Genomic DNA, 14,353 nt, shown 5'->3' with positions numbered 1-14,353 from the left:
TTAAGACGTCTCGAGAATAACAGCGCAAGCTGGACTCGTGCTGTCCATTCGTGTGGTCGATGCTTATTTGCGCAGTTCTTGACAACGTGTTTGAGCTTCATGTTTCCGGGACGCAAACAGCGTGTCGGGACTATATGGCACGCACTGGTGCGCGACAGAAGTGTCGAGCACACTGTGGACTCTACCTAAGGGGCTGCGTGCTTGAATGCTCGCAAATTTGACCCGACACGACGCTGGCCGGGTATGCAGTGAAAGCTCGTCGAGAAACGGCGTTCCTGTTTCGCTCGCATGAGACCGGAAAGAAGTGCGACGGCGTCTCCGCTGAGGTCGTTTACCTCGAATGTGTCGTCACACGACGGCAGTGTCAGCCAGCAGAAGTGGTGGCGTCGCGTCGCTGAACTGGGTCACGGAAGGCCTCGCTGAATTACGCGCGCGCGCGCGCTTCTTGGCGATAAAGCGACGGACACCTTGCGGCGTGGGGCGCCCCCCCCCCCCCCCCCCCCCCTCGGTCCTCTTATCTGCGAGGTTGCCAAAGATTAGCCCTGCATCTGACACGCTCAGGCTCAATGCCTGTCATTCATTGCAATGGAGGTTGAAAGGGGGGAGGGGCAGAAAGCCGCTTGGGAGTGTACTACACTCGAAGGACACCTCCTCCACACAACTTGTTTTGTCAGTAACCCGATGGTATTACAGGGACGAGCTCAGTCACAGATTCGCTAGCGCCGCAGCAAGAATAAGACAACATATCTGCGGTTCTGTGCTTGCTGAACAATGAGATAAGTTGGCAATGATATAAGTTTCCATGGTATACAATATACAGCAAAACTAAATAGAGGGAACAGAAAACAAGTCGGTACGCCGTAAGAAAGGCGCTGATTCGGGAGAAATGCATTCGCACACAGAGGTATGCGCACATCAGTAGCTGCGCTATGACCGATTCCGTTCTTCCACTCTCGCCAAAGTGCGCGATCGCATTATATGTATCGTCTCCAGCGCGCAGTTTCGGTGAACGCGCGCAGTAGTTAGCGAGTGCTTATTGCTTGGTCAGAAGAACCAAAAGGCGAGGACAACTGCGCAACGAGTAATTACCAGAAATGGTATTATTGTTCACAACTTCTTTTCCTTAAGTTCTCAAGTGAACAATGAAGAAGAGTGCGCGTGCAACCAGCACTGTCTAATACGGCACGCGAGCGCTAATGAGTGAAGGACGAGTGCAAAGAGAAGGCGCGTTCAATTCGCCGCGGGTACACATAACGGCCCCAAGCATCCGACTCACTCATTATCATGAGCTCAGCTTCCTAGAGTGCGTTAATTGCGTCAAGTGTCCTTACGCCAAACGCCAGCAATTACCGTCTTACTCATTATAACGGCAAGAAGTAGAAAAGGAATGCCTTCGGAATACTGTGCTTTCTGCCTGCACGTGTTCTCAATCTTCATATTTATATTTAGCTACTCTTCGTATGATTGCATGGCTCACAGTCGGTGAATTTTCGATATTTCGCTTGAAGAATGTGCTTAGTCGCCAATTGTTACACTAGTGACGCAAGAAGAGCACGGTGACTTGATTAATCAATTTCGCAAGATTTCGCTGTACGCATATTGTAAACGTGCACGGAGTAAATTTGCTGCTGTCTCCGCTTGATTTATCCTCATATCGTCCGATTGCGCTTTCGAGCTGCATCGGCAAAGTGATGGAAAGAATGATTCTTGCTCGCTTGGAATGGTACCTCGAGCGATTCAACATCTATCCGGACGCCATGGCTGGCTTTCGTCGAGGTCGCTCATCCATCGACAATGTTATTGACCTTGTTACTGGGTCCAAGAACAGAAAATCCTCAAGCGCCTACCAGTTGCACTTTTTCTCGATGTCAAAGGGGCATACGACAACGTCACCCATGAGGCCATACTGAACTCACTTAAGGCTGTGGGCGTTGGTGGTCAGATGTATCAATGAATTCGGGGCTATTTGACCGAGAGGGGCATTTTCTTACTGACTGAAGACGGCCCAACTTCGGAACATTGCATCTGCCGTGGTGTGCCGCAGGGTGGAGTGTTGAGCCCTTTATTGTTCAACCTCGTCTTGGTAACACTTGTGGAGTATTTACCACGGACAGTTCATGTCTCTATAAACGCCGACGACATTTGCATCTGGGCCTCTGCAGCGACTCGCCCTCAGGTGTGGGCCAGGCTTCAGCGGGCGGCAACCTGACGGCGTCTTATCTACGAGAACAAGGCCTCAGTGTGTCTACTGAAAAGTGCGTATTGGTTGGCTTTACACGCAAACAAATGTCATTGTATCCCGTTTCGATCAACGGTCAAGCTGTGTCCTATGTTAAGACGCATCGCTTTCTGGGTGTCATCATCCACCGCAACCTCTTGTGGACCCCTCACCGCGTCTATCTGAAGAAGAAGTTCTTTGCTATTGCTCAGGTCTTCAAATTTCTCTGTGGGAAAAACTGGGGTACACCAGTCCATTCTATACTGCAGCTGTACAGGGTACTGTTCCTGGGACTCCTTCGTTACAGTCTGCCAGTTTTGTCAAATACATGCAAGACGAACATTCGCGCTCTGGAGAGCATACAAGGTCAAGCCTTACGCACGTGTTTACGGCTGCCGCGGTGCACCTCAACAACAGCAACAATAGCCATCGCGAGCGACCATACGATCCAGACACATGTAGCTGTCGACTTCCTCAGAGCACACATTCATCATCTGTCAAGAATCCCCGACCATCACCTAGCTTCCCTACCAGCCGAGAAACCTCAAGCGACCTTTTCAAAAGTGATTAGCGCCCATCAAGAGTGCGTACCGTCATCTTATACACCGGCGGCGAAGCCTTCACCTCCCCTGTGGTGCCTACGACAGCCTCAAGTGAATTTTACTATTCCCGGAATCACCAAAAAGGCCAATCATCCATCGCCGGCTCTGAAGCAACTGACGCTCCTATTACTGCACCAGACATAGCATGACTGCATACCACACACACACACACACACACACACACACACACACACACACACACACACACACACACACACACACACACACACACACACACACACACACACACACACACACACACACACACACACACACACACACACACACACACACACACACACACACACACACACACACACACACACACACACACACACACACACACACACACACACACACACACACACACACACACACACACACACACACACACATATATATATATATATATATATATATATATATATATATACACCGACGGTTTGACCTCACCTACCAGCTCAACTGCCGCATTCGTCGTTCCAGCCAAGCAAGTTGCAGTTAAATTCAAATTGTCACATATGACTACATCTATACGTCGGCAGAACTTGCGGCCCTCCATGCAGCTGTGACCTCCGGTCAAACAAGAGCCCGCACAGAAATGGGTCATATTCTGTGACTCTAAGGCAGCCCTTCACAGTATCAAGTCAGCCTTACATCACAGAACTTACGAGCAGATGATATCCGACATCAGGGAAGTACACCACAATGCTCTGGAAACAGAGCACAGTATAGTCTTCCAGTGGATTCCTGCTCACTGTGGCATTGTCGGCAACGACATTGCTGACAGGGCTGCCCGATCTGCCCACGAAGACACCCAGACGCGTCCAATACATTTGGCGAGGACGGCACTGCCAGGGAACTTCGTCTGCCTGCACGCAAAAAGTCACAAGCTTTCTGGAGTTCAAGTACCTTCAATTGCCGGTTGCATGAGCTGGACCCCTTGCTACGGCTACAACTGCCATCTAGCCTTTCCCGCGGCGAAACAACCATGCTGTGCCGCTTGTGGCTGGGAGTGGCGTTCACGAACGCTTATTCATATCGAATGGGAATGGCCGAGAGCCCGATGTGAGACTCCTGTAGGTGCGAGAAAACCATCGAGCGCCTATTGTGTATTTGTCCTCGCTACGACGTACAACGCCTCTGTCTCAAGACAACTTTAAACCGACTGGACTAAAGACCGTTCTCGGAGTCAAAGATACTCGGACCGTGGCTACACCCGTCACTGGCACAAAAAACGATGCGTGCATTATTACAGTATTTGAAGTGCACCGGTTTAAGAAACTGCTTATAGTGTCCCTGTACATCGACCCACGTGTACTCAGTACTCACTCTCTCCCTCTTTTACTCTTCCTATTCCCCCTTTTCCTTACTCCTAGTGCAGGGTAGCAAACCGGACGCTCGTCTGGTTGACCTCCCTGCCTTTCCTCTCCTTGCTCTCTCTATCTCTCTCTTTGCGGCACGCTTAATGAGACACGAGACCGAATTAAATGCGAATGCTTTGAATGGGCCGTCCTCAATGGACCAGAGTTGGTTCAATGTTTATCTTAATAAATGCGGTAGCGCTTACAGGGCTCCCGATATCCTCTTCACTTCTGCGTGTTCCTCGCGTCTTGTCTGTCAATTAGATACGATAAACCTGCCAAGGTAGGCAATGCTATTGGCTTTCAAAGCAAGTAAAGGTGACCTCCTATGAAAGAGGAGAGCGCTTGATTAGACTGTTTAAATAAAGATGCGGGTCACCGCCTGATGCTTGCATTGGCAGTTACGAAAATTTGACGTCAGGAGCTTAGCGTAAAATCAGAATGGAATAGTTTTACGTTATACGGTCTCTGTACGCGGCATCGGCTACTCCTTTTCACATAGAATCAATGAATGCTGAATATGACAGGATATGTTAGTCAATCAAAGAATGTGTTATCATGGGTCTAGCCGCGAGCTAGTTGGCACGACACCTTCTTGGTGAAACAGCGCTTGAGACACACGCACGAGAGAAGAACACAAGGACAGCGCTCGTCCTTGTGTTCTCCTCTCGTTCGTCTGTCTCTAGCGCTGTTTCACCATGAAAGTGTTAGCGTGTGTACTGGGCTGAATTTTCAGTGCAGGCACGAACATGAGCTGAGTGTGGCTTACGAAGTCCATTAAAATGCGTTACTGGCTACGTATAGTTCCACACAGACGGCATTACAATACGTATGCTAAGTCTTTTCCTCCCTTTCTCCTCTTACCGGTGAGAAGAGTAGCAGGCTACAAGCTCAGGCCGACCTCTATGTCTTTACTTTAGTCAACTCTCTCTATCTCTCTCTTCGCATGATGTCACCGCTCGACGCCTCATCTGCCGCCCTTCTTTTTCAACATGAATCGTCGAGCATTGTCAGCCTCACCGAGTCAAGAGCGGTGGGTCAGAGGATTCCCAAGACTAGGAGACGCACACACCAGAAGGCTCATATTCTTAAATTTTTGCGCGCAAACAAACAGGGACGAAGAAAAGGAGACACAAGGACGAGCGCTTTCTAACAACTGATGTTTATTATTGAAGAACCACCGGCTTAAATACCCACAGATCTGCGCGATCCTGTCAATAGAACGTGTCAAGAGCGCATAAAATAATGCTTGTCATGAAATGCTGCTACGCGGTCAGCATAAAAAGCAGCAATGTTCATAAAACAAGCACAAAAGGCGAAAACGCGTTAAAGATATGATGACAGCAGCGAATTCTCTTTATCTAACAATGAAACAGAAGGATGACTGATGCATTTTTCTTTTAGTTTTTCAATCCAGTGAGCTTCCACAATTTCTCTCGCGGTTTGATTTCTATGCCTAAACAAAATAGCGGTGCTTTCAAGACAAGGTGAGCACGCATGTTCTTCACAATGCATCGCCAAATGCGTACTAGGGCGACCTTTGACACTAGACAAGTGTTCCCTTAGTCTCGTGTTAACGCATCTCGAAGTCTGCCCTACGTACACATGACCACAAGTCAAAGGAATCTGATAAACAACGTTCATCGCGCAATCGACAAATTGGTTCTTACGTGGATGTTTTATACTACATCCTTTCTTAGCATCATCCTTACTTTCAAACTTACTTTTGACCTTAGAACACACACTACCTATTTTGTTTTTTGCTGAAAACACCACTTTTACTTCGTAACTCCCAGCCACCTTCTTAAGTCTGTGTGAAAGGCCATGAACATACGGAATCACTGACACCTTAGAAGCTAAATCTTTCTGTCTTTGATTACTTGTGCATGATTCTTTATCCTGTTTTAGTTTTTTCATTAATCTAGAGCATGACGCCAGCATCGGTTCTACTAGGGTGCACTAGGGTGCACTAGGGTGCTACTAGGGTGCTACTAGGGTGCACTAGGGCGACCTTTGACGGCGTCAAAGGTCGCCCTAGTACGCATTTGGCGATGCATTGTGAAGAACATGCGTGCTCACCTTGTCTTGAAAGCACCGCTATTTTGTTTAGGCATAGAAATCAAACCGCGAGAGAAATTGTGGAAGCTCACTGGATTGAAAAACAAAAAGAAAAATGCATCAGTCATCCTTCTGTTTCATTGTTAGATAAAGAGAATTCGCTGCTGTCATCATATCTTTAACGCGTTTTCGCCTTTTGTGCTTGTTTTATGAACATTGCTGCTTTTTATGCTGACCGCGTAGCAGCATTTCATGACAAGCATTATTTTATGCGCTCTTGACACGTTCTATTGACAGGATCGCGCAGATCTGTGGGTATTTAAGCCGGTGGTTCTTCAATAATAAACATCAGTTGTTAGAAAGCGCTCGTCCTTGTGTCTCCTTTTCTTCGTCCCTGTTTGTTTGCGCGCAAAAATTTAAGAATATGAATCTGTTCCAACTAGGCCGACTCGCAGTTATGCTTCATCAGAAGGCTGTGGTTTCTACAAGTTGTGCATGGTTTCAGCGAAGCCGGTTGCGCATTATGAACAAGTATAGCAAAAGAACGCGCCCGTGTCAAACTTTCTCTGTTTAATTAGCATCATTATCTGTGTTTCTCAGTTCATAGAATAGAAGCACGTAGGAAAAAATAACGCGACTTAATTTTTTTCTCTACGTGCTTCTATCTTTTGAGCTATTTCACTGCCGGATCCTGTGATTCAACGCTTGACTGATATATGTATGGCGCCTCCCTGCTGAGCACGAAGTCGTGGATTCAAAACCCGACCGCGGCGGCTGCATTCGTATGGAGGGGAAATGCACAGACGCGCCTAAACCGTGCTTCAGGTGCTTTATAAAGACCAACATGCGTTCAAACATTTCCCCCTCCCCCCAACTATTCACGGCGTCTTTCGTAACTCATGCGTTGCCTTTGGACCCAACCAATCAACCGGCCAAACAGTTAGTCAAATTGTTGAAAAGCCATTGAGTCACGTTTACACACACACACACACAAAAAAAAAAAAAAGATTGACTCGCCATCCGAGCCCTGCGAAAGTGGATGTCCAGCGAAGCTGTTGAAGACAACTGCTGATATGGAACGCTTCATGGCTCAATTCCTCCTCCGGTGCATTATTCAACCACCGGAGAATGTGGACTTCCCCTGCGCTGGATTCCACGGCAATACGACCACGCCGCCGCTGGTCGCATTGCCGTTGCTGTTCCCCAAGCCGCTCCTCGTATTCACGCTGCGACTCGGCTGTTCTAACTATGCGTTGCCTACCCACACGGTGCTGCAGCAACAATGAAATCAGTCGCCAGGCTGGTTTCTTATATATGAAAGGCTAGTGACGTCACTCCCCCTGTCACAAGCTGCTGTCGCCACGGCTGCTTGCGCAACAGTAATATTTATAATTAATTATCTAAGTCGACACGTACTGTTCTAAGTATCAAAGTGTCCATGAGAAAGTTGTAGAGCAACATGAAAAACTCCCGATACAGCTTTCTGTTGCTCAATACGGGCTACATAAAAGTGTTTTTCCGAGTGTGAAAGAAGCCAGCGAATACACGCAGAATTGGCGCGCGACTGGCCGCTCGAAGCACTTTGCATGTATTCGCGGTCTTCTTTCATGCTCGGAAAAACACTTTTATGTAGCCCGTATTGAGCAACAGAAAGCTGTATCGGGAGTTTTTCATGTTGCTCTACAACTTTCTCATGGACACTTTGATAATTAGAACACAACTTCTCGAGTTATGTAATTAATAACAATTACCTAATTAAATCTCAGTAACGAAAAAATTACTGGCGGCTAATCCACTGTACTGGAAACAATACGCACTAGGTTTGCTCCGCATAACGCCGTTCCTCTTTTTTAAAATCGTGCTGCGTGATAGCTGGGACACCCTGTATACAGTCAAAGTCATTTTTTTAATTAGTAAATGACCTGCAGGATCTTTCTTTGATGGTAGAGCCCTTTTGACGAAGTGGCGCGACTACTGCATGGTGGTCGATATTGACCTCTTTGTTGAGGCGGCCGGGCCCCACCGTAATCATGTATATAGTTGTTTTCTTGTCCTTTTTTGCTTGTGTCTCTTTCTATCGTCATTAATTCCCTTTACCCTCTTCCCCCAGCACATAACAGCCAGCCGGTCTACACTGGCTAACCTTTCTCTATCTCTGTCTTGTTGACGTGGAGCAAAAACACATCGTTTCGAAGCTTCCCGGCAGCGTCGTTATTGAAGCCGTAAAGTGCTGGCGACAAGTGATGCGGCTTTGCATAAATAAAATGTACTACGATATTAATGCTCTCTTGCAATCCTCTTCCGGATAAGTGGAATGAAGTAACCGAACGCAAGCTCTTTCCAACCGCTTCAGTTACGTCTGGGTTAGCTCTACCTATAGGTTGGATCCCACGGATGAACGCTTACTTCCTGCGTTTGCTAATGAATATAATGCCTATAATAGCATCCGCCGCACTTCCTGCTTACACGCGTGCTCCAGGAATATGTTCACAGTGGTCGCGTGCTTATTTTGTTCGTTGCAGTGCTCGTTTACTACAATAAAAGCGACAATCATATCCCGTAGCACGGCAGTGAATTCAGGAAAGAAGCATCTTGTCAGACGCTCTGCTTGCTCACCGTCATTGCCTGCACTATCCTGCATACACAAGGCAGAGAGAAAGACTACCTCATGTCAGGCGGGTATTCTGTTGAGTCTAGCTGACATTGACAGTCACCCATCACAGAGGTGCAGGGTTACACAGAGCATACTTCTCTGTCACACAGTTCAACGTACGGTGATCCAGCCATTTTCACAGCTGCCCCTCCTTTGTCTCTGTCCGCTTTTCACCAGGTGGAAGGTAGCGTACACGTACGTGCTTCACACCGTCTGCTATTCCATGGACTTCGATTTGACGGTGGAGCTCCGAGAACCGGAAACCGCATTCGACGAGTGCCCCGAGCCTTGGAAATATAGTGAGTTGGCGAGGGCATGTTTGGCTTAGCGACACAGACGCCGTTTGCCAGCTTCGCCGCACAGGAGCACTTCACGCATGAGCACATCGCACTCGCGGTCTTTACTATTCACGCTTACATATTGCCAAAACTTGGTCTTAAATACTGCCAGAACATTCTCAAGATGTGCATATTGCCAGTGTCATGGCGTTTGAAGGGTCAGGTTTCACGCTTGTGTTAATGACGATGAGAGACTGACCCGAGCATCCTAGAGAACGTGCCCTTTCTTCAGCATGGTTGTGAAATGAGCACAGAAACTCGCGCGTCCGTATGCTGCGTTCGATATGGCAAGAACACCACGTTTGCTTCCGATGTACGCGGAATGCGATGGTTGTAAGCACCTGCATGACACAACAGAGTCGCCGCTTGTATGACGTAGATGCGCGTGTGCGTTCGAATGTGTTTCATACAAGCACGCAATCTAGAAATATGTGCCGTACGCCATGGACTCGTTCTGAACATCCAATGTTTCAGGGAGACCGTCGACGGTATTAAGGCGAAAGCCTTTAATGGCTCATACTCGCGGCGTCCGACCGTCCGTCCGTCCGTGCCCTGGAACGGTGCCAGCTGTGGCCTTTCCCCCTCAGACTCCCTCAGCAATCACGTGATGGCACAGCGGCGCGCGCGGCAACGCTCCTTCGTCAGACGTCTCGTTGCAGCAGTCGAGTTAGTCGGTTTTCTTTATCTAATATCAAGAAAACTGAATTCTCCAACACCTTTCCTCAGACTCTTTTCGTGAATTTATGTATGAATCGGTCGTCTTTAGTGGCACCTCTAGATCAAACAGCGCAATCGTAGAATGGGTTTAGAAAGTATATAAGTACATACCATCACCATTTTAATAACAGCAACATTGTTTTTTGTCATGTTACTATTACTTTGTCGTAACTGCCATAACTTTGCTGCCGACATATTCGCACAGGCATTCTGTTTTTATTGCAACTGCTTCATGGTATCCTCACCTCACTTTCTCCGAAATACTCGATCAGCTGCATCTTGCTTCAGATTCCGCATAATTTAACCAAGGAGCACACATCATTCCGCGTGCCTGCCAGTCCTGTCACGTTCCTGAAGGTTTCTCTTGAAAGGGGTGACTTACTTTTGGTGATAGTTTCCTCTTATCGAAGGCAGGTGTGCAGTCGCAGGTGGTGTAAGCCAAAGCGAGCTTGCAAAGTGCAATGAACAATACAATATGATATCTGAAAGACTATTTATTCATGTATTCCTGTCCATACCGTCACCTCTCTCTCTCTCTCCTTCCCTTTATCCCGGCGGATAGTAGCAGGCCGAGGAGCCGCGAACTATCTGCCATTTCTTGAAGAATATTCTCCGCTCTCTCTCTCGGAGCCGATCATGAACGAGTAGGCAAGTGTGACCGAAATGATAAATTTGAGCGTTACCGGCGCTCAATGAACAGAATGAGAAGGCTACAGAGCTAGCTATAGCTAGCTCTATAGAAGCAGGATGTGCAGATGCTTGCGCAACACAATTGTCAAGTATGATTTCACTTAAAGAATGCGACCTTCTGACTTCTTTACAGCATCGACCACCGAGAATTGGAGCGCAGACCAATGCGCTCCATTATGGCACTCCAGTATGTTTCGACGTCTTGCCCTTCCTTAGTGGCTCAGTGCCAGTGGCTTGCTGCTGCGAAGGCCGAGGTCGCGCGTTCGACCTTTGGCTGCGACAACTGTATTTCAGTGAAAGTGAACACAAATTAGTGAACAACGACCGTACCTCATAGCCCACTCGGCAGTTTTGTAACGCAAGATCGCTCCAATTAGTTATAAAATTACTAATTGCCTAGCTTTTTCTTCGTAATAATAGGGAATAATGTAGGCCTTTTCTATCCTTATCCACTGCGAATAACATCGCAAGAAAGCTGGAAACTGAGACTAAGTTCTGCAAATAGGCGAATCAGAATGAGAAACAGGTGGTCGCGAGTTCAACAAGGCAGTCGCCAACTTGGTTTCCTCTCAAACGGCAGCAGTCATCGTCATCGCTGCTGCTGCTGCTGCAGTGCGGAGGTGGACGCATAGTTCGGCAAGGGATGAAGGAAGAGCAGATTGGTGAAACTTCTTGCCACATGGAAAGAGCTAAACAACGGGGAAGGCTTCGAGGTATGAACATAGAGACGCAAAAAGTATAAGGTTTCTTTAATGACATTCCCAAACATATAGCCAGCGCTGAAAGGACAACTGTGAGAAATAAATGCACAAGCGTTTCTCATATGCACCATTTCCTTACATCAGGGCCCGTAACCACCAATCGCGATGGCGAATTCACAATAAGCAATCCAGGATCCACAAAGCCTTTCGTTCGCTCTTTGCCATTGGCCGGTCGCCTTCACTAATGGTATGTCGCGCATCAGGATTGGCCGGAAATTTGCTCCTAGCGTAAAAGCTTTTGATGAATACGGGCGCTGATCCTTTGGCACTTATTTAGTCCCTTAATTCACGGTGTACATATCTGTGTACTCGACTTGTCCTTGCCATTTCTGTACCGTGATGGCAAGGACAAGTCGAGTACACAGATATGTACCCAGACCTTCAGCGGCGTGTAAGTAGTCGATGTGCCTTCATTTCCCTTCATTGTGCCGCCACACGATCACTTTCCTAAAGACACGACAATGTATGTATGCGGGTGTTGGTGTCCCGTTGGCAATAGCGAAAAATTGGTTTCTTCCTTCTAGTAAAGCTTACGCCCAATAATTGGCTTGTGCATCTGCTTTGGCCGCTGACACGATACCTTTATTTCAAAAACGCGACGCGAGTGTCCGTACGATAAATGGAGATTTAATGGTCCCGTAATAATGAAAACTCGCTAGAAAGTGCACATAGCCTCATCCTAACACCTCGACACTCAAATGAAATATTCTGCACTATGTTATACAGTTATGAAACACATTTATTGACAGTCCATCACAATTCATGACTGATAGCATTACCCCTGTATTGTACAACGTTCCTCCACTCGTCGATTCGGAAAGTGGATGGTAGCGCCGCCCTTAGGCAGAAGTGGTCACTAAACGCTTCACTCTCCGCCCAAATTCTTGAGAAGCGTACGTAGCGCCTTCTTCAGTCGAGGGCCGGCGCTCTCTTCAACTCGTTGGGATGGGAACATTTTCGAGTCCAGGATCGCCTCAGAAAGCGGCCGTATTTCGTCGCTCACAAGCCGGCCACTGCTCTCGGTGAAACTGTGTATGCGGGAAATGTACAGCCGAAGGCACCCAGATGTCCCGAAACGACCGCGATTTGGCGGCTGTGGAAACCTCGCCGCGCTTTCTGCACCCATCGCAGGGCTGGAGATGACAGTGAATGCGGGTCGCGACCCTATGGGCAACCAGGTGATCATGGCCACTGTGCACGACTCCGGTAGCTTCTCGGGGGGCCTACCACGCACCATCATGATGACGGCCACCCACAGATACGTCATCTCCACCAAGCAGGTGAACAATGCATGAGCCGTTTCTATGATTGGGAATAATCCGCCGTGGTGGCGTAGTGGCTTTGGTGCTGCACTGCAAAGCCCGAGGGCACATGATCAAATCCCGGCAGCGACGGCCACATTTCGTTTGGAGCGAAAAAAAGAAACACCAGCCCTACCCCTGTCGAGAAAATGGGGCTAGGCGAAGCTTGTCGTCTGTGTATCTGACCTTCGTGATGATTTTCTCTTTCTTTCTCTCTTTCTCTCTCTCTATTTATCTTTCTTTCTCTCTCTCTTCCTTTCTCTTTATCTCTTTCTTTCTCTCTTCCTTTATCTCTTTCCCTCTCTCTATCTCTTTCGTTCTCTATCTCTCCTCTCTTTCTTTCTTTTTATTCTTTCTCTCTTTTTTTGTCACTATGTGCCATTCAGCTTGGACCCTTCGTGCACTATCGCCAGGATCGGCCCACTTTTCAGCGTGACACCACCACCGCCGACACTTGTGAGCCTGTAAAGCTTCTCTTAAAAACAAACACCCGTGTACCGTGCATGGAGTGTACGTTAAACAACCGCAACTCCTCAAAATTAATTCGGAGTCCCCCGCTACGGCGCGGCTCATACTCACATCGTGGTTCTAGCACGTAAAACCCCACAATTTATTTAATTTTAATAATGGTCGAGAATACTGCTGAGAAACAAACGTCTGATGAATTATTTCGCAGCACTGCTGCTTGCGAAGTGTCCGCTGCTCCGACAACCATGGTGCAGACGACGCAGCAGCGCTACGTTCAACCACGCCACTTGACGCGCCACCAACCTTTTAATTCCGCTTCTCGCGTACAGCGAGTATGCGTCTCGTGAAAACGGTCCACCGGTCGAAACAGTTGGAATAAAATTGCCACTTCTTCTACTTACCTTGTTGCGTAGTTCGTTTTAGGTCTAGAATGTCGCCTGAACGACTTCTCATTGCAATATACGCGTTCATTTTTCAGTTTCCGGAATTTTAAAAAAAATCGCCTGTTGCAGATAAGCCTAATTCTTCTCGTTGAGCTGGATTATTCGAAGAGGCGGACGTTACTAGCAGGATAAATCAAAACATATATTCAACTAATTAACAAACATTAACTGATTAACTTCTAAGCTAATTACTTTACGACACATTGCAACTTACGGATTGCAGCCGATGAGTTTGCAAGACGTATCCACTTGAAATGAATCTCCAGGATGACACAGGGAGGACACACCCCATCGCTCTCCCTGCGATCTCCAACTTTAGCCCTGTCTTGCGCTAGCTCATTCCAATTTCTACCTACAAATTTCCTCATTTCATCACCCCACCTATTTTTCTGCCGTCCTCGATTGCGTTTCCCTTCTCTTGCCACCCATTCTCTAACTCTAATGCTCCACCGGTTTTCCATCCTTACGCATTACATGGCCTGCCCAGCTCGATTTCTTCCGCTTAATGTCAACTAGAATATCGGCTATCTCCGTTTGCTCTCTGATCCACGCCGCTATCTTCCTGTCTCTTGATGTTAGGCCTAACATTTTACGTTCCATCGCTCTTTGCGCGGTTCTTAACTTGTTCTCGAGCTTCTTTGTTTACCTCCAAGTTTCTGCCCAATATTGTCGTGAACGCCGACGGCGTCCAGCCTGACCAAAAAAAAAAAAAAACTGCTGTTGATGCTTTTCCGACTCCT

At 47.6% G+C, this 14,353-nt stretch overlaps 1 protein-coding gene across 1 annotated transcript in view; it reads left to right on the top strand.

Moving 5' to 3' along the window:
* LOC119445245 (uncharacterized) overlaps positions 1-14,353 on the top strand; it is a 120,487-nt gene that overhangs the window by 54,959 nt on the left and 51,175 nt on the right. The window contains exons 9-10 of the mRNA XM_037709566.2: positions 9,073-9,194; positions 12,533-12,681. Of these exons, the coding sequence (XP_037565494.2) occupies positions 9,073-9,194; positions 12,533-12,681 (271 nt within the window). The remainder of the gene's footprint in view (positions 1-9,072; positions 9,195-12,532; positions 12,682-14,353) is intronic.

The sequence above is a fragment of the Dermacentor silvarum genome, chromosome 3 (assembly GCF_013339745.2).
Source record: "Dermacentor silvarum isolate Dsil-2018 chromosome 3, BIME_Dsil_1.4, whole genome shotgun sequence".
In the NCBI taxonomy this organism is placed as follows: Eukaryota; Metazoa; Arthropoda; class Arachnida; order Ixodida; family Ixodidae; genus Dermacentor; species Dermacentor silvarum.
Note: the sequence above shows the minus strand (reverse complement) of the source record. Positions and strands in the feature narration are given on the sequence as shown.